The sequence below is a fragment of the Geospiza fortis genome, unplaced genomic scaffold (genome assembly GCF_000277835.1).
Source record: "Geospiza fortis unplaced genomic scaffold, GeoFor_1.0 scaffold496, whole genome shotgun sequence".
Lineage (NCBI taxonomy): Eukaryota > Metazoa > Chordata > Aves > Passeriformes > Thraupidae > Geospiza > Geospiza fortis.
The window spans coordinates 594878-614300 of record NW_005054529.1 but is presented as its reverse complement, the minus strand read 5'-3'; the positions used below and the strand labels follow the sequence as shown (position 1 = coordinate 614300).

At 53.6% G+C, this 19423-nt stretch overlaps 1 protein-coding gene across 1 annotated transcript in view; it reads right to left on the bottom strand.

Moving 5' to 3' along the window:
- Positions 1-19423, bottom strand: part of NEGR1 (neuronal growth regulator 1) — a gene marked incomplete at its 5' end in the record, with an annotated part of 99363 nt that overhangs the window by 38251 nt on the left and 41689 nt on the right. The window contains 2 exons of the mRNA XM_005429165.2: positions 1967-2118; positions 7334-7454. Of these exons, the coding sequence (XP_005429222.1) occupies positions 1967-2118; positions 7334-7454 (273 nt within the window). The remainder of the gene's footprint in view (positions 1-1966; positions 2119-7333; positions 7455-19423) is intronic.

The following is a 19423-nucleotide window of genomic DNA, read 5'->3' as shown; positions in this document are numbered from 1 at the left end:
GTGTGAACCTGGACACCGGCAACACCTCTGGATCACAGAACCAGCCATGTAAAAAGCAATTTCTCTGGCAGCTGTTAGGAAAGGGCAAGGGTGCTTCCTGTGGACTGCCAGGTTTTGTGAAGAACCTCAGGCTGTGTGACCCCAGCGCAGCCCCAGGCCCTGAAATAGGGCAGCAGTTCTGTTCCAGCCCTGCTCAGTAGCCAATGGAGCTCCCCTGAGCCCCACATTCGGTTCCTGAGCGCTGCAGGCGGGCGGGCAGAGCTCGCAGCTCCCTGCACGTACCTGAACCAGCACATATGGCCACTCTCCCTGCCAGCAAAGTGAAATGCAAGAGCTTCGCAGCACAACCAAGGATTAAGGAGTCCACACTTGACAAGCTGCTACCCTGAGAATTATTGTTACCTTTTGTTTTTGTCGTTTTTTTTAAAGGGATAATGCTTCTAGATAATATTAATGTAAATTATAAGCAGAGGAAACACTTCACCAAATGATCCTCATTCCCAACCAAAACCCAGATCACCACCTTTAGGACAGCTCTCCTTGCTTGGAGAGCTGGATTAAAACAATCACAGAATAAAAGAAGACATTTAAGCTTGCTCTCTGAGTCAGACCTCTGAGCCAACATCCCCCCATTTCCCTCCCGAGGTCAGGAGCAGACCCAGATTTCCAGAATTTTCTCTCAGACCATTCTGCTCCCCACCTCCCCTTTCTTTCATGATGGAGAACATCTATTTTTATGATTTGTACCAATGCACTTGGTACTTCTATGACATTTTCAACCTCTGCCTCTCAAAGTGCTTTGTAAGGGTGGCTACAAGGCACCTTACAATTTAAGATGGAAAAAATCCTGGCAGCAGCTCAGAGACAGATTCAGCTCTGCTCTGTTCAAATGAAGCCAGACCTTCCTTCTACCTGCTCTGAATTGCAAATACACCAAATTCCAGCTCCTTCTGGCTTAATATTCCTTTGTTTTCACTTGCATTTTCTGTTTAAAATAAGCGTAATGTCGTTCCCGCTTTGGTAATGATCCCTGAAATATTAAATAAATGGCAGCAAAGGTTCCCTGTTATTTTGTGCCTGTTACATCTCTTCTGCAGGAATTCAGAGCTTCCTGACAACACTCATCGTATGGGGAGTAGGCTGAGGAGGAAATTTCATGGAAGGAAGGCAGTAATTGTGGGATTTGAGCAACTGAAACTCTACATTTCCACGCAGTGAGGAATGTCTTTACGTGTAGGATACACCCAGAGTTTTGTCTCTCTTTTATCACCATCAGAACAACAGAGCAGCACCAGAGCTGCGCCAGGAACACCTCTGGATCCAGCAGCAGATGGCTGAACACCCAGCAGCACTGAAATGCCACCAAGGCACAGCTAAAAATCCCTCCCCAACAGCACCTTGGGGCCCCTTTGGGCAGCCTCCACACCGAGCATCCAGCTTTTCCCCTCTCACACTGCTCGCTGTCTTCTCCAAGAGACTGCTCTGCTCTGCACCAGCCACTGCCGGGCCAGGTGGGACAGAGCCCTGGCACATCCCAGCTCTGCAGCTCAGGCTGCTCCTGGGAACGTGCTGGAAAATCTCTGCCCCTGGCTGGCAGTGCTCCCATAGGGACCTGGGGTTGGGAGCAGGAACCAGAACCACAGAACCACAGAACCACAGGAAGCTCTGCCTGTGCCCACTGTGCACCACCACGGCAGGGTGGGTTAGCTGGGATTGCTGGCACAGCCACAGCCCCTGATGCCCCAAAACACAGCACAAGCCCAAGCACAGAGCCCAAGCAGAGAGCCCAAGCACGGACCCCAAGCACGGACCCCAAGCTCAGAATGCGCGGAACGCCGAGCCCCGACGGGCACGGGGGCATTTCCAGGTGCTCAGGGGGAACAAACACTCTGCTCCCCCTGGCTCTGGGACCCTCGGGGCCGGGAGGAAGCAACCAGAGCTCTGGCCACACGTCCCCGTTACTTACGGTTGAGAGGCAGGCTGGCATTGGTCGTCCCTAGCTTGTTGGCAGCGACACAAGTATAGTTGCCAAAGTGCTCTTCTGTCACATTGGTAACAGTAAGAAGGGATCTTGTACTATAATTTTTAATAGTGATTCCTTGTTGACCATTGATCAGTCTAGAAAGCAAAAAGAAAATGTCTATAACTCATATACCACAACCAAGATTTTTATTTATTTTTTTTATTTTTCACAGCTCTCTTGTCTTTCCTGGTTTTACAGGCAGCCCCGGGAGCACGGTGAGCTCTTTGTGACTGCTGAGCACAATTCCTGGCACTCTGGGGAGCCCTGGGCTGGGGGTGCTGCGGGGAACAGTGCTGCCTCAATGTCCTGCAGCTGAGAGAAGAGAAACAGCCACAGCCCTCCCTGCCTGGAGGAGCAGGGACAGAAACCCCTGGATGCAGAGCTTGGATTTTAAACTGGGCACAGCCAACTGGGAATTGAAATACCCTCCCTGGGGCAGAAAGGGGTCCTGGTAAGCCTTTCTAAGAGAGTCTTTGTCATTTCAAGGGGGTCTTTTCCGGCTCTGGAGTTTGTTGTGCGCTTTCACAGCTCTGGCTGGTGGCAGGGGAGGATTAGGAGCCAGGATTGTGACCGTGGTTTTGTTTATGGGGCTCTACAGCTGCAAATGAGCCTTGCAATTAGGGACAAAATGCTCCAGCAGCGCTGCTGAGGCAGCAGCCTGGGCAGGATCAGGTAATGAAGCAGAGAAAAAAGCCAAATCAGGACTCTTCTCACCCAGCTTTGAGCTTCCCACCCCAAATTCACAGGGAAAATGCAGGTGTGTGGACACTGCTCCCAAAGCCACGCCAGGAGCATTGCTGGGCACCAGGACAAAGCAGGAGAACCAAGTTAATGATGTTGTCCTAGGCAAACCACGTCTGATCAAACAAGGAGACGAGAAGGGGAACCGTGTTATTAAAAACTCGCCACAGTTATTACTCATAATTCCTTCCATTTCCCATAAGGAGCAGAGTTTTGGATTAGGAATGCAATTTTTCTCTGCTATATTGAAGGATATAATCATATATCCTGGGAATTAGTGCCATCTTCCACCGTTCTGTCTGAAAACCTTGGCAAATGTGTCACTAATTGCACTTGTGCAGGTTGTGGACTGAACACTGCTCATTGCTATGGGAGTGCCTCTCCTGCCATCAGAGCCCTGCAGGTGCTGCTCAGACAGGGATTTCTCCTCCCTGGGCAGGTTGTGTTGCTGTAAAGGAGCCTGCCCTTCCAGCCCAGGGCTGGGGAGAGGACGTGTCACACCCCATGGGCATGAAAACACAGAAAAATGGGATTGCAGCGCCTGCGTTGGGGTGAACGCTGCTCTTGGAAGAGTCACCTTTGGTCCAGAAAGAGAAAACTTGTGTGCCAGGTGGAAATTTGTCCCTTCAGCCTTTGCATGTGGATGTTCTCCTCTAACCCCACCAATGGCTGTCCCTGTGCTTCCTGCCTCTGCTGCAGAAAATTCCAGAAGAGTCCTTCACTCCCAAACGCCCCTGCTGTGCTGTTCCCATGCACAGGTGCCCAGAGCAGCATCCAGGGTGCCCCTGGATCCCAGGCCAGGCTGGACACTGGGGCTGGAGCAGCCTGGGATGGTGGGAGGTGTCCCTGCCATGGCAGGGGGGGCACTGGGGGGGTTTAGGGTCCTCTCCCACCCAGCCCAGTCTGGGATCCTGTGGTCTGCCCCAGCTGTTTCCAAGCCAGATCCCCACCTTTGGCCCATAGCCAGAGTGTGAGCTGCCCCATCTCCATTTCAGCTGTAAGGTTCACCTCCTTTTTCCCCCAGAAACAACGGAGTGTCGGGGTCTTTGCTGTCACCATGCCCTGTCCCAGGTGACATGTGCCTCCAAACAGGTGAGAGTGCCTGCCTGCTGTGACCTGGTGCCCCTCAGGCTGCCCAGGGGTGCCAGCTGGGGCCCTTCCCCTGTCACTGTCCCCACATCCCTTCCCTGCAGCCCTGCTGGCACGGGGCTGGCACTGGGGGCCCAGGGCTGGAACCCTGGAGCAAACAGGGCTGGGCAGGGATGCAGATGGATGAGCACACAGTTCCCAGAGCAGGGGCTGGCCAGGGCTGCCCAGGGCTGGAACCCTGGAGCAAACAGGGCTGGGCAGGGATGGGCGGGCTGCCCAGGGGTGGAATCCTGGAGCACACGGGGCTGGGCAGGGATGCAGATGGATGAGCACACAGTTCCCAGAGCAGGGGCTGGCCAGGGCCGCCCAGGGGTGTCCGTGTGCAGCTGGAGGAGCAGGAACTGCTCCTGGGGAATTCTGTGCTCTGTGTATGGCCCGGCCACGCTCAGCACTGAGCTCACAGTTATCATTTATTGTGTAATCGTTTATTATATAAGCGTTTATTATATAATCATTTATTGCTGGGCCTCACCCAGTGACTGCCAGGCTGCAACAGCATCCTGAGGGGTGTACAACAGTGTTCTGGGTGTGCACAACAGCACTCTGGGTGTGTGTACAGCAGTGTTCTGGGCGTGCACAACAGCACTCTGGGGGTGCACAACAGCTCTCTGTGTGTGTACAACAGCACTCTGGGAGTGCACAGCAGCACTCTTTGTGTGTACAGCAGCATTCTGTGTGTATACAACAGTGATCTGGGTGCACAACAGCTCTCTGTGTGTGTACAGCAGTGTTCTGGGTGTGTACAACAGCGTTCTGGGGTGCACAATATCACTCTGTGTGTGTATAACAGCTCTCTGTGTGTGTACAACAGTGTTCTGAGTGTGCACAACAGCACTCTGGATGTGTGCAGCTGCCCTGCACGCCCCTTCCCTCTGCTCTGTGCCCCTCACCCAGGGCAGAGCCAGCCCCTCCTCATCCCAGGATGGATCCCAGGCATCCCCAGCTCCCCCAGTGCCAGCCCCAGGCCCTGCTCTGCTGCCATCCCAGAATACCTGTGCCGTGCTGTAATTGATGAAGCCATGATAATGAGCTTTGTCATTTCAAATGTAAGTCTTGTTTGCTTTGAGAAGGGAAAGGGAATTAATACTTTAATATTTCATTTGGGTGACTTCTGGGCTTCTTCCCTGTGGCTGGTTAATGTCTGAGCTCTAATTTCTGCAAGCCCAGCACACAGCCTGGGAGCAGACTGGGCTCACAGCTGGCACAGTGAAGCCATTGTGCTCTGCACAGGGGATCCCCAACAACCTCCAAAGCCACACACACTTCTGACACCCATCCCTGGAAGTGGCCCTGGAGCCCCCTTGGAGCTCCCTGGCATAGAGGAAGGTGCCCCTGCCCATGGCAGGGGGCTGGAATGGCATAAACATCAAGATCCCCTCCAACCCAACCATGTGATGTTTCTAGGACAATTTTGAGATGATTTATTAACTTCTCCCCAAATTTTCTCCAGCTCTCCCCACCCTGTGCACCAGCACCTGTGGGAATTTACTGAACAGAGCTCCTGGGAAGTCAGTGATTAGCAGAATCAGCCCTCCCTGCCTCAAAGAGCAATAACTGTAACTCAGTGCAGTCTGTTACTGCCTCTGTGTTTAGCTTTAATGGGTATTTTATGATGAGGTGATCCCTGGAGCCCGGGAATGGTGCTTTTGGATTCGCATCAATCTCAGTAACAACAATGCAATTTCCACCCCCAAAAGCCTTGTTTCAGACACTGCACACACACTTATGATTGCAGGGCTAACTCCCACTGCTAATTTATTGAACAATGCATCCAGATTTCTAAGAAAGAGGAGTCCCAGCCCAAGAGTATCTGACAAAAATGGGATCCTCTCTATTGTGTTAGCCGAGAATCCAGCAGGGAGCAAATTCAGCCGTGGAGCACAACTGCAGATTATCTGCAGGGTAATGGAGATGCTCCTGGGAGAGAGCTGAGCCTTCCCAGCTCTGCACCAAAGCAGGGCCTCAGCTGGCCATGGCTCATGCTGAGCTAGCCAAGGTCCATCCTGAGCTGGCCAGTGCTCACCCTGAGCTGGCCACCCATCATCCAGAGGCAGAGGGGAGACATTGGATCCAAAACCAGCAAAAGAAACCACCTCTGGGTATTTTCCCCTTTCCTGCAAGGGATGGGGCTCAGAGATCCCCAGCAAGAGCTCACAGGATGCCCTGAGCTGGAAGGGACCCCCGAGGATCACCAGAGCCCAGCTCCTGAAAGGATGGAGCACTAGGTTGAGCCCAGGGTTTGAGCAGCAAGAGCCAGCAGCACAGAGCTTTTCCTGCTGGGGTGAAACTCCCACCAGCACAGGAGCACAAGCACAGCCTGGGTGTCCTGAAATGCCCTGCTTGGCCTCTCCTGCTGCTGCCATGGCACTGGACGTGCTCAGCAGGGAGGAGTTTGGGCAGAGCTACACACAGAAAGGTGATCAGCATGCTGGGAGCTGCTAATTGAACCCGGAGTGCCAAAACCTGCTCTGAAATATTCCCTCAGAAGGGGCGTTTGTGCTGCAATGGCCCCGGGATGGGCACAGCACAACACAGCCACGAGCAGCCGTGGAAATGGGGTGCAGATGGATCTCACCAGCACAGGGAAACACTCCTGTCCTTACAGGAAAGATCAGCTGAAGAGAAGCTTCAGGACATGGTGGGATGCCATGGCTCAGCAGAGGGAGGAGGACAGCAGCTCGTGCTGCAGGAGAGGAGCAGCTGAGGAAGGAGCTGACAGATGGCTTTCTGTGAAAAAGGGTCATTAATATTCTCCTGCCAGCTCCCAGGTTTAATGGGATGTTCGAGCTGACAAACCCAGCACTTGGAGGCTGGGAAATTCCCGAAGCTTGCCAGCTCCAAGGGACAATATCCACCTGCCTCTGCAGCAGCGTGTGAGCCCAAGAGAAATGAGCTCCTGCAAAGGCCCAGAGCTGTAAAATGTCCTGCTGGAAAGCAAACCACCTCCCTGTTTAATGAGCTGCCTTGGGAACAAAGGGGCTCTGCAGAGATGCTGTTGCTGACCCAGAAGGGCCCACACAAACCCAGAACACAGGCCAGGTTTGAGGGTTCAGTGCTCCCCTGACCCCTTGGCTGCAGCGACCTGCAGGGCTCACACCAGGGAGCACAACCAGGGCACCCCTCACTCTGCCTCAAAGCCTTGCCCTCAAAGGTGAGGAAGACAAATTAAACAGAAATCCTCTCTGCAGCTTTTCCCAGTGCTTTTCTGGCTGTCACCCTTCAAAGGCTGGAGCTCCTGCGGCTCCTTTGGATGTCAGGCTGTTGCCATTTCCCCTCTGCCACAACAGGAGCCACGGGGCAGCTCCAGCAGCTCCCAGCACCACTGCTGGGGCCGGGAAGCTGCTGGAATGGGCACCCCGGGGCAGCCCCAGGCTGGCAGCAGCCCTGGCACACGAGGGTGGGCGAGCAGGGGCTACTTACTTCCTCTCTCCTCTGTACCACTCAAAGAGCGGGGCAGGCACTCCTGCACCTTCGCACCGGATCAGGCCGTTCCCTCCAAGCACCACACCGCTGGATTTAAGTTCCTGAATTGTGGGGACAACTGAAAAATAAGAATTGTGAAATAAACGGACATTGGCATCTGGACAGGCAGGTCACCCAACGCCGCTGCTCCTCTCGGCCCCTCCAGGGGCTTTGCTCCAGCTTGAGGCACGTTTCCATCCAGAGAGGGAAAACATCCCACACTGCACAGCCTGCTGTGTGTGCCTGGTGTGGGAACCCACACTGCACATCCCACACTGCACATCCCACACTGCACATCCCACACTGCACATCCTGCTGTGTGTGCCTGGTGTGGGAACCCACACTGCACATCCCACACTGCACATCCCACACTGCACATCCCACACTGCACATCCTGCTGTGTGTGCCTGGTGTGGGAACCCACAGTGCACATCCCACAGTGCACATCCCACACTGCACAACCTGCACTGGTGCACACTGCACATCCCACACTGCACATCCCACACTGCACATCCCACTCTGCACATCCCACACTGCACATCCCGCTCTGCACATCCCACACTGCACATCCCACGCTGCACATCCCACTCTGCACACTCCGTGTGCCCGGCGTGGAAACCCAGCTGAGACGCAGAGAGACACAATGCAGTCCTGCAAAAAGCTGCTTTTCAGTCCCCCAACACAGCCCACGGCCAGCGGCACTCTTTAATTAGCGATCAGTGTTTAAATCCTGAGCACTGGGAAAGGCGCAGGAGCCCCTGGCACTGGGGGACCCTGTCACTGCGAGGGTGTGGCAGGTCCCTGATCTCCTGCATCAGCTGCACACACCCCCAAACCTCTGAGATCTCAGACTAAAGGAGTAAACCTCCAAAACGATGAGCCAATCACAAATATCAGAGAAAAGTGACTTTCCCATCATTCCACCACGTGTGGAGTTGCTTCAGTAAGTGCATTTTGTCTTTTTAAATAGTAAACACTGTAAATAGTAATAAACTTTTTGAGCTTAGAACTACAGACACAAATAAAGATGAAAAGCAATTGTCAGGTTTTCCAGTTGCCAGCAGAAGGGACCGCCAGCTGAAAATAAAACACAGCAAATTCCTCAGGAAAGAGATTATCAAAGGCAACAACTGCCTCCTCCCGGAACTTTTTACGTTCTCTGGTTTTAAACAATAATTTATGTGCATCATCAAAACGCTGTAAAAACCAAACCACATAACTTATAAATAAAAATCTGTTTATTTTTTCCCGAGCAGCTCTCCAGATGTTGCTTTAAGGTGTTTATGGGCCCGTGGAGCTCTGCGTGCCTCGCTCTGCTCCCCTCACATTGTGTGGTGCTGCTCCCCCAGCCCGGATCCAGGAGCTCCTCAGGAGCCCTGGCTGAACCACCCGAGTGCTGAAGGGTCCTGGGACCACCCCAGCCGAGCCTGGCCCTGCCAGCAGCTCTCAGAAAAGCTGGGAAGAAGCCCAGGATGTGCTGGCTTGGGCTGTGGCCAGGATGGAGCTTGGTGGTGGCCACAGGAAGCACCTTCAGCCCCAGAGCAGCAGCGCTGAGTGACCCCCACCCATCCCCACCTCCTCACTGAAGCACAGGGAATTTTGGAGAGGCTATTTCCACATCTGGAAACAGGTGCACACCGGGTTTTCCCTGAGTGTGGATTGATTATGGATCGGTGCAGCTATCTCAGCTCTGTAGCTGAGCTTTGCTGTAATTACAGTAAACGGATTTGTTACCCCACCAAATCGCTTTGTAAATCTGAAACACTCAACGACTGAGCGCTGCTAAGCCCTTGTGCAGCCTTATCTCTGCATCCCTGTCCTTTGCACTGCCTTCTGCATTGCCAAATCCTGTGTGGATCATCCCAGACCCTTCTGAGGGATTTTCTTTGTGTGCTTTACCCTGGTAGTGCCCCACACCCAGCTCTGCACAGCCCCACGTGCCCAAATCCAGGGCAAGCTGTGCCTTTGCCAGTCCCTGGGCGGTGGTCAATGGCACAGGTGGGGATGTTTCCTGCGAGCCTGCAGGGCAGTGACAGCCAGTGCCCCCTCCCAGCAGGGCTCTGTCCCACTCTGCAGGAAGGGAATGTGCTGGGGGCACAGCTGCCATGGCCAGGCACGGCAAACGCAGCGCTCAGCACAATCCCTGATTTTAGCTAAACTGGGAGAGGGAGTTTCACCTGGGGCTAAAGCAGAGCTGCTGCTCCCTCTGCCATCCTCCCTCAGTCAGCCTCTCAGACAGGCACACTCAGCCCTTGCCTCCAGCTTCCTCATCCAATGATTACAGCACCAATCCATAAATCCGTTAGCTTTCACCCGGAAACATCAACGATTGAAAGGGACAATACACGTATAAGCAATTTGCGTGACTCCTTCATAATCTGCATAAGAAAAAATACAGATTGTTTTTGTGACTCCATAAAAACAACAGGGACACTTGAAACATTCCCACTCCTTCCCCCAGGCTGTGTCAAGGATGTGACCACTGGAAGAGCAAGTAAGAAATGAGTGAAGGCCTGAGTCACGTCCCAAGCCCCTGTTCCTAAGAGGCACCACCTTGCTGCTTCCCCCTGGGCCTGCTCACCTCCTCCCTGCTGTTTTGGGGATATTTTTGTCTTGCTTGGCTGGCTGTTTTTTACACAAAGGCAGAACATCCCTGACAATGTGTTTCAGGATGAGCTGGTGCATAAAACCCTGCAGCTTACTGCTGCTTCATGGGCAGCTGGGATGGGGATGCCAGCTGCATCCCAGCTCCAAATAACAATTCCAGGCTCTGCTGCTGGCTTGGAAACTACTGGAAAACTTCTGAGGAGGAAATTTTCTCAGATCTCCCTTTGAGGAGGATTTCAGCTCCTGTTTGTTCAGAACAAGAATGGAAATCAATGTTCCCTGCTCCAGGAAATCCCTGGTTAGTACAGGCACGGAAACACAAAGCGGAGATTGTTGGAGCCACCATCTCCTGGATTTATCACTGTCAGCTTATTTTATGGCTTGTACTCTAAAGACAAACTGTGGGATGCAGCTGTGCTCCTGGAGCACTAATTAAGGAGCCAGAAATCCATCAGCCCTGGAAGCCTGAGCAGCTGCAGGTGAGATCCCACACCCCAGACCTGCTGCTCACGCTGCCCAGGGCTGCCCTGCAACGGGGAGCGACAACACCAGGGAGCAGAAATGTGGTTAAAGAGAAGCTGAGGCCGAAGGGAGGAGTGGGACCTGTGAGACTCCAGCTCCAGCCCTCCCTCAAATCCCACTTGAGCTTCCCCATGGCAGGTGCGAGGGGAGGGATTCCTGCTGAGCAGCCCAGCACCAACAGCAAGAAACACCAGCGAGGAAATAACACCTTGGCTGAAAATGGGCAGCAGGAGGAGGGAGAGAGGCTGGGAGGGGGAGGCTGAGGGAGGCTGCAGGAGGAGGGAAGGGGTGCCAGCCCCCCACAGCTCCCAGGGCAGCGTTATCCAGACAAATCAACGGCCGAGCGAGACACCGCAATAAAACCTAACAGGGATCTTAACAAGAAAACCTGGCGTAAAACGAATAATTTAAAATGCATTTGTCATCTCTGGGTCTGCTAAATAACAGTTAGATAAAATGATAGAGGGAAAATGCGATTATCTGCGTCTGTCGGCAGCGCTGGCTCCTGTGACTCAGATCCGGAGGTTTCTGTCCCCACAGTGGCTCCTTGTTCAATCCCCTCCCGTGGCTCATCCCTGCCGAGCAGGGCACTTCAAACAAAGCCTAATTCCTGCCTTGGAAACGAGTTACAGGAACTGCTCGGTAGCAATTTCCCCGCGGGCTGTGAGTGCCTTGCTGGGAAAGGCTTTTGGGGGGGGGCTGGAGCCGCGCGGGAGCGCTCCCCATGTCCTGCACGTCTGTCCCCTAGGACACAGGGACAGCTGGCCCTGGCCACCTCACATTTACTGTCCCCAAAAGCACAGATCTGTGCGTCCCACAGCAGGGGCTGGGCAGAAGGGTGGCGGGGTCTCGGGAGGTTGCAGTTTGCTGCAGCTCCTGGACACGTGCACAGTCTCTGTTTCGGCCCGCACGTTCGAACATGAGTCGGAGCTCTTCAGATCTCAGTCTCAGAGTTGTTTATTGTATCTTATCTATAAAAATATTTCTCCTGCCCTGCCGAGGTCAGTCCAGCAGGACAGTTCCAGGCACTCTGACTGCCCCTGGGGCAGTGTTATCTCTTTATACTACAAACTATGTATAACATATTTATAATTATAAATTTTCCAATACCTGTCACCTATGTTAAACAGTGAGCTTCTACTCTAAAGCAATCCCAAAGTGCCAGCATCACAGCAGCAGATGGAGGTAGAGAAGAAGAAGAAGAAAGGCTGGACATCCCCAAGTCCCTCCATCTTGTCCCCAAAACTCTTATTCCAAAAACCCCAAAATCTACTTTTTCACCCAGTGATAATTTTATTATTACACTACTTAAACTTCTGTGGCCTTCAGGTCTTCATACAAAGCTGGCAATTTGCTCCACGGGTCATAATCAAGGGTGGGGTGAGATGGGCTTTAGGGTCTCTCCCAACCCAAACCAGTCCCTGGTTCTCACTCTGCATCTCCCCAATACCTTCGCATGGAAACCCAAACTTAACCCCGGAGGTTCTGCTCAAAACCAGCCCAAAGACCTGCTGGACCTGCTCCCCATCCCAACTATCTCCATGATGCTTCCAAGTGCCTAAAGGAAGAGTTAGACCCATGGCATTCCCGGGCACAGGGAATGCTCCAGCTCCAGCTCCAGCAGGTTTCCTCTTTTAACATTTTAATGAGCTTCGGGACTTTTAGGCACATTAGTTATGTTGCCCTAATTACTCATTATAATTCTAATGTGCATTTTATATTTAATTACAATGCTTATAAAGATTTGGTATGGACAGTAAATTATTATAACTAGCATGTGCATAATGATTACGAGCTGAATTTATTAACTTTTACATGAGCATTCAGGGCTGGAAACTTCCAATTTCACCTTTGTGAGCCCCCATATTGTCTGATTAAACCAACATTTCTGTGGCATTAATTGTAAATGTCAAGGAAAAAAAAAGATCTTTTATTTTCCCTGTTTTCATCAGCTTTTAATTTGGCATCCTAATGCCATCTTTTGTTAGTGAAATTGCTTTCCAGGGTGTTAAGATAAAAAATTCCAGGTAAGAGAGCAGGTTTTCTGAGATGTGTTTTGTGCTCAGAAGAACAGATATCAGCGATATTCAAATATATTCTTTTCTGTATATGCACCCTCCGAGTGTTTTACCAACGCAGTAACAAGCCAGACAGTGTTACTTGTACTTTAAATAATTAAGATGGGCTTTCGACACTCTGGATTATTTAATTTTTCTAATTTATTCAGCGCAGCAGCCCTCCCTCTCCCCAGATTAATGGAGTGGTTTCATAATGGCTCCTCCTGTCAGAACCTTCTCTGCCGTGCAGAAACATTTGAGAGACACGACTGGAACAACCACTGGGCTCAGCAAGTTGCAGGCTGATGTATTCCAGCTTTTCTCCGTGACTTAGCAGCATCTGGACTCACTGCCATCCTGACACGCACATTTCCATAAATTGCACATGCAAACACAGGAGATGGGGGTAAGAATTCAGTTCTGGATGGAGCACAGGGTCTCTTTTGAGCTTTTCACTGAATCCCAGGATGGTTTGGGTTGGGAGGGACCCCAAATCCCACCCATTCCCACCCATGCCATGGCAGGGACACCTTCCACTGTCCAGCCTGGCCTTGGGCACTGCAGGGATCCAGGGGCAGCCACAGCTGCTCTGGGAATCCCATCCCAGCCAGGAATCCCTTCCCATATCCCCAATATCCCATCTAAATGTGCCACTTTCCCACTCAGGCCTTCCCTTTACTAACCCTGCACTTTCAGGGTGGATTAATTGAACAGTGGTGCCATCCCCTCATGGATTAATTGAACAGTGGTGCCATCCCCACGGGAGAGAGCAGCCTCAGGCATTCCCTGCTGGGATCATCTGGGATGTCACTGGGATGTCACATCTCCCTCAGTCCAGCTCATGGATAGCACTGGATCCCCCAAATCCCTGCCTGGGGTGCCATTTCTAGGTTTGGACAGGAAATCTCTCTGAGGTGCTGAGCACAAAGCTTATAACTCACGGGTGATTGGTATGTGGGTGGAAAACATCAAAATCAGCAGCACAAAATAATACTTAATAAATCATAGGCTGCCAGAGAGGAACTCCGGACAATCTGTTTTACAGGTGTTTCAGGCATGAAAAAAACAAGAGGAAAGAACTTAATGAAGCCTCCCAGAAAGCAGCAGAGCAAACAAAGACCTAGAGGGAGCTGCAGAAGAAAAGGCAAGTTGGAAGATGTTCTTTGTGTCTCTGTCCATTGGGGGCTATCTCACTGCTGCATCTCTTTAATCCCTTTATTTTCCAGCAAAGCGCTTTTCTGCCCACCTCCCCTCTAAGGCAGCCCTGTAAATGCAGTTTGATCCCCCACTAAAGGAGCTGCTCTAGCATGGAACACAAACCCCTTCCTTGAGCAGCACCCAAGGGGCGCAGCTCCAGCTGGCCCTGTTCATGTCCCTGCACTGGGATCTGTTGGCCCTGCCCTGTGTCCCTGCAGGGGGATCTGTTAGCCCTGTTCTGGGATCTGTTGGCCCTGCCCTGTGTCCCTGCAGGGGGATCTGTTAGCCCTGTTCTGGGATCTGTTGGCCCTGCCCTGTGTCCCTGCAGGGGGATCTGTTAGCCCTGTTCTGGGATCTGTTGGCCCTGCCCTGTGTCCCTGCAGGGGGATCTGTTAGCCCTGTTCTGGGATCTGTTGGCCCTGCCCTGTGTCCCTGCAGGGGGATCTGTTAGCCCTGTTCTGGGATCTGTTGGCCCTGCCCTGTGTCCCTGCAGGGGGATCTGTTAGCCCTGTTCTGGGATCTGTTGGCCCTGCCCTGTGTCCCTGCAGGGGGATCTGTTAGCCCTGTTCTGGGATCTGTTGGCCCTGCCCTGTGTCCCTGCAGGGGGATCTGTTAGCCCTGTTCTGGGATCTGTTGGCCCTGCCCTGTGTCCCTGCAGGGGGATCTGTTAGCCCTGTTCTGGGATCTGTTGGCCCTGCCCTGTGTCCCTGCAGGGGGATCTGTTAGCCCTGTTCTGGGATCTGTTGGCCCTGCCCTGTGTCCCTGCAGGGGGATCTGTTAGCCCTGTTCTGGGATCTGTTGGCCCTGCCCTGTGTCCCTGCAGGGGGATCTGTTAGCCCTGTTCTGGGATCTGTTGGCCCTGCCCTGTGTCCCTGCAGGGGGATCTGTTAGCCCTGTTCTGGGATCTGTTGGCCCTGCCCTGTGTCCCTGCAGGGGGATCTGTTAGCCCTGTTCTGGGATCTGTTGGCCCTGCCCTGTGTCCCTGCAGGGGGATCTGTTAGCCCTGTTCTGGGATCTGTTGGCCCTGCCCTGTGTCCCTGCAGGGGGATCTGTTAGCCCTGTTCTGGGATCTGTTGGCCCTGCCCTGTGTCCCTGCAGGGGGATCTGTTAGCCCTGTTCTGGGATCTGTTGGCCCTGCCCTGTGTCCCTGCAGGGGGATCTGTTAACCCTGCTCTGTGTCCCTGCAGGGGGATCTGGGATCAAACAGGGTTGGGAGCACTGCACACCAGAGCCAGGCTGGGCTGGAACAGCCCCAGACCCCAGGGCAGGGCAGGGTCCCCACTCTCAGCTGGGCCAGGGGGGTTTAGGGTGGATTTTGGGACAGGTTCATCCCCAGAGGGTGCTGGCACTGCCCAGATCCCCAGGGAATGGGCACAGCCCTGAGGCTGCCACAGCAGCTCCAGGAGGGTTTGGATTGGACAGCCAGGGATGCCCAGGTGGGATTTGGGGTGTCTGAGCAGGCAGGAGCTGGATCCATGATCCTGTGGGTCCCTCCCAGGCCAGGACATTCCCAGTTCTGTGGTTCTGCCCCAGCTGCCAGGACCCTCCTCCCTCTGCCCCATCCAGGGCAGCTCCTGCCCCAGGGGATGCTCCAGTGCAGTGGGGCTGGCAGGGACCAACGAGCCTCAGCAGCCCAGAGTGGCACTGAGGGACAGGGACAGGACAGTGCCACACAGCTGTGCCAGCCTGCAGGGAGAGCTGGCCCTGAGCCTGGCTGGGAACTCACAGCAGGCTTTGCCTCTGCTGCTTCCCTCCCTCCCTCCCTCCAGGGAAGGCACAAGCAATGGACTTCAGTGGATTCCAGGAATTACTAAGTAGATCTTTTGGCAGCAAAGTTGGGAAGAAGATGAACTACAGCAAGCTGGTGGCTTTCCAAGGAAAGAAAGTTGGGAAGGAAGGAGCCAAGTCCCTGGGGGTAGGTGGGGAATGAAGGAATGCGGGCAGAGCCCTGCTGCAGTCCCACAGCAGCAGGGAGGGCAGGCAGGAGACACTGAGGGCAGGGACAAACCACCCAGGGGCACCTTCCTGGGATAGGGACCCTGCTGGGATCCTCCTGTGCAGTGCCCAGCCCCAAACACCCATCTGGGGCCTGGCTGTGACCCCCCAAACCCAGCACAGCCACCAGCACACACCTGAGCCCACGCTGCAGCTCCCTGATGGATTCATTGCCCTCACCTGGGGCCACAGCTAGCCAGGGGCTGCCAGAGGTGCCCCACACGCTGGTTACCTACAGCAAACCTGCTGGTGCAGGGCCAGGCACCCCTGGGTGCAGCGGGAGCACCCCAGGCTCGGGGCACAGAGGGAATTTGGCCCAGCAGAGCTGCAGGAGGGGAATTCCTGGGATGCAGCGCTCAGTGTGCAGCACAGCAGGGAGGAGGAATCAGCTCCAGCCCCGCTCTGCCACGGGCCAGGCTGGCAGCAATCAGCCAGAACCGCAGCAAAGCAGATCTGGGGATGGTGAGACAGAGCTGGAAGAGTTTGCTTGAGGGAGATGTCAAGGTGCTCTCGCTCTGGTTTCATTTCAGAGGCTGACAGCGTGAGTGCTGACACCTGGACAGCAGCACCTGCTGAGCCCTCAGGTCCTGCCCTTCCCCTCCCAGGGTGGGAATCTTGTGGCCTCAGGTGCTGGGATAATTAAGCACCAGCCCAACTTTCTTCACTCCTTTCTGTGGATAAACACGTTGTGTTTAAACTGAAATCCATTACTCAACGCAAAGGGGGAAATCAGAAATCCCACCCTCGTTAGCTCCCAGCAGTGATGGAGCCCCAGACCCACACCGAGCTACAAAAGCAGGGAAAGGGCTGCTCTGGGGTTTGGGTAGGAGCTCAGAGGGCAGAGGCAGAGCTGTTCTGCAGCACAGGGCTCCCATCCAGCTCGCTGAGATTGGATCCCCAGGCAGCCAGGTGAGCCCGGCACTGCTGCCGAGGCCAGCACTCATTACTGCTGATAATAAATGCAAGCATAAGTCACAGTTAGCACTGAACAGATTGTTTGGGGTTGCAAAGACAGCAGCTGTCACAGCTTGACAGCTTTCTTGTTAGTGAATCAGCTTTCCTGACAGTCTTTTTGATTGAAAACCCCTGTTCCCTGACAGAGTGCTGGAGATGATGTACATATGTAGCTCATGAAGAATGAGAGGGAGCCATGAAAGGTCTCGAAGCTCTTGCTCTGTATTAAGAAGAAGTGCAGTTTGCACAAAGGGAGGGATGGGCTGCACCCCCAGCTCTGCTGGCAGATGTGAGCTGAGGGAAGGGCCCAGCTCTGCTGGGAGGTGACAGGCACGGCCAGAGCCACGGCCTCAGGGGCTCTGCTGAGAGCAGCAAAGCTTCCACTCTGCGAAGAGTCTGTGCAATGAAAAACAAAACTGAAATTTGAAAATGGAACTGGAAAATCCCCCTGGGTGTGGCTCTGGCAGGGTCTGCCCACCTGGGAGAAGCAGAGCTGGGCTCCAGGAGCACGCCAGGCTGCCCAGCCTGTCCCAGGGCATGGCTTCATGTCCTTGGGCAGCAAAGGATGTCACCTGTTCCAGGGATGTCACCCATTCCAAGGATTGTCACCTGTTCCTGGGATTGTCCCCCGCTCCTGGGATGTCACCCGTTCCCGGGATTGTCACCCATTCTAGGGATTGTCACCCATTCTAGGGATTGTCACCCGTTCCTGGGATGTCACCCGTTCCCGGGATTGTCACCTGTTCTAAGGATGTCGCCCATTCCTGGGATGTCGCCCATTCAAGGGATGTCACCCGTTCCAGGGATGTCACCCATTCCAAGGATTGTCACCCATTCCAAGGATTGTCACTCATTCCCAGGACTGTCACCTGTTCTAAGGATGTCACCTGTTCCAAGCATGTCACCCGTTTGAGGGACGTCACCTGTTCCTGGGATGTCACCTGTTCCAGGGATTGTCACCCATTCCCAGGACTGTCACCCATTCCAAGAATTGTCACCCGTTCCAAGCATGTCACCCATTCCCAGGATTGTCACCCATTCCCAGGACTGTCACCCGTTCCTCAGGGGGGACAGCAGATGCCCAGCACACGCCTGTGTGCAGAGCTGGCCTCACCTGGGAGCTCCGTGCTCAGGAAATTGCTGCCTTAGGACCAAGCCCTGACCTCTCCCTTGCCCAGGGCCCTCCTGGCACGGATCCACGCGGTGCAGGAGCAGCAGAACACGTGCGTGTGACACATCCCCCATTTCCCAGAGCTCTGTCCCAAATGGAAATGGAGCATTCTGAAGGAGTTTTCCCAAGTGAACTGAACTTGGCCAGTCCAGCAGCGACTCCCACAACCAGGAACCAGAGCCAGGGGCTCTGTGATGGTCCTGGCCCTGCCTGGGGCACCACTCTCCATCACAGAGCCTGGGCTTGCTCTGCACCTCTGAGCTGCAGAAAGGGCCACTCCAGCCTCAAAACACTTTGTTTTTATCTGAGGAGAGCAGAAGAGAAGCAGCTCCATGGATTCTGGTGCCTGAGGAGTGATGCTGGGAGCTTTTCCTCTCTTTTGCATCCACAGCACAGCTTTCTTTTAAACCACAAAAGCGAGAGGGGACTTCTCAAAGCTCCTGTAGCTCCCATCTGCTGCCTCCAACACAGCAGGTACTTGAACCCCAGCAAAAACCAGGTTGTAATAATGTCATTACAGCACATTCCTAGTGCAGAACCATTTCAAACTGCAATTACTGGGATAAAAAACACATGAAAAATAAAATATCAAGGGATGGAGAGTTGCACTAGGCTGATACTGCCCAGACCTGGCTGTTTGTAGCCCCAGGTGGTGCTCTCAGACCCCTCTGACCATCACCTCAAAGGCTCTGCAAGGGACAGGAGCCCTCAGCCTGGCCCCACAGCAGCCAGGCACAATGCAATCACAGGCAGAAATATTGCTCTGCAGTCTGTTGACTATTAGGAAATATTTTAAGTAATTGTTTTTTGTTGAAGAGTGATCTGGGCAGGGGAACACTCCTGGAAGCTGGAGAGCTCTCCATTAATTTTGGCTCTAGCCCGGAGTCTAACACAGCCCTGCTCCAAATTGCTGCTTCCAACGCAGCAGCTCTTTAGAGATGACTCATTTCCATTAAAGCCTCAATTTCCAGAGCTGCATTCTCACTGGTGATTAAAGCGGCATCACCTGGAGGCCGGGGCTGGCAGAGGGAGAGGCACCTGCAGCAGGCAGGGCTGGCTGCCAGGGAGCTCCTGCTCAGCCCCTGGACCCCAGCACCTCTGGGATGGGGGAGCCGCACACAGAGCCTCACGGGGCCAAAGCCCTGGAGGGGAGCAGTGTCACACACATCTTTTATGGAAAACCCTTTCCTTGGGAGCTTCCTCCTGAGAAGCTGAGAGGCCTCAGGAACAAAATGTAACCAATGGTTATCTGCTGCTGTGGAATGCAACAGGTGCATCTGTGATTGGGCTCATGTGGTTGTTTCTAGTTAATGGCCAATCACAGTCCATCTGGCTCAGACACAGAGCCCGAGCCACAAGCCTTTGTTATCGTTCCTTCTTTTTCTATTCTTAGCCGGCCTTCTGATGAAATCCTTTCTTCTATTCTTTTAGTATAGTTTTAATGTAATATATACCATAAAATAATAAATCAGCCTTGTGAACCATGGAGTCAGATCCTCGTCTCTTCCCTCAACCTGAGACCCCTGTGAACACGGTGACAGGAGC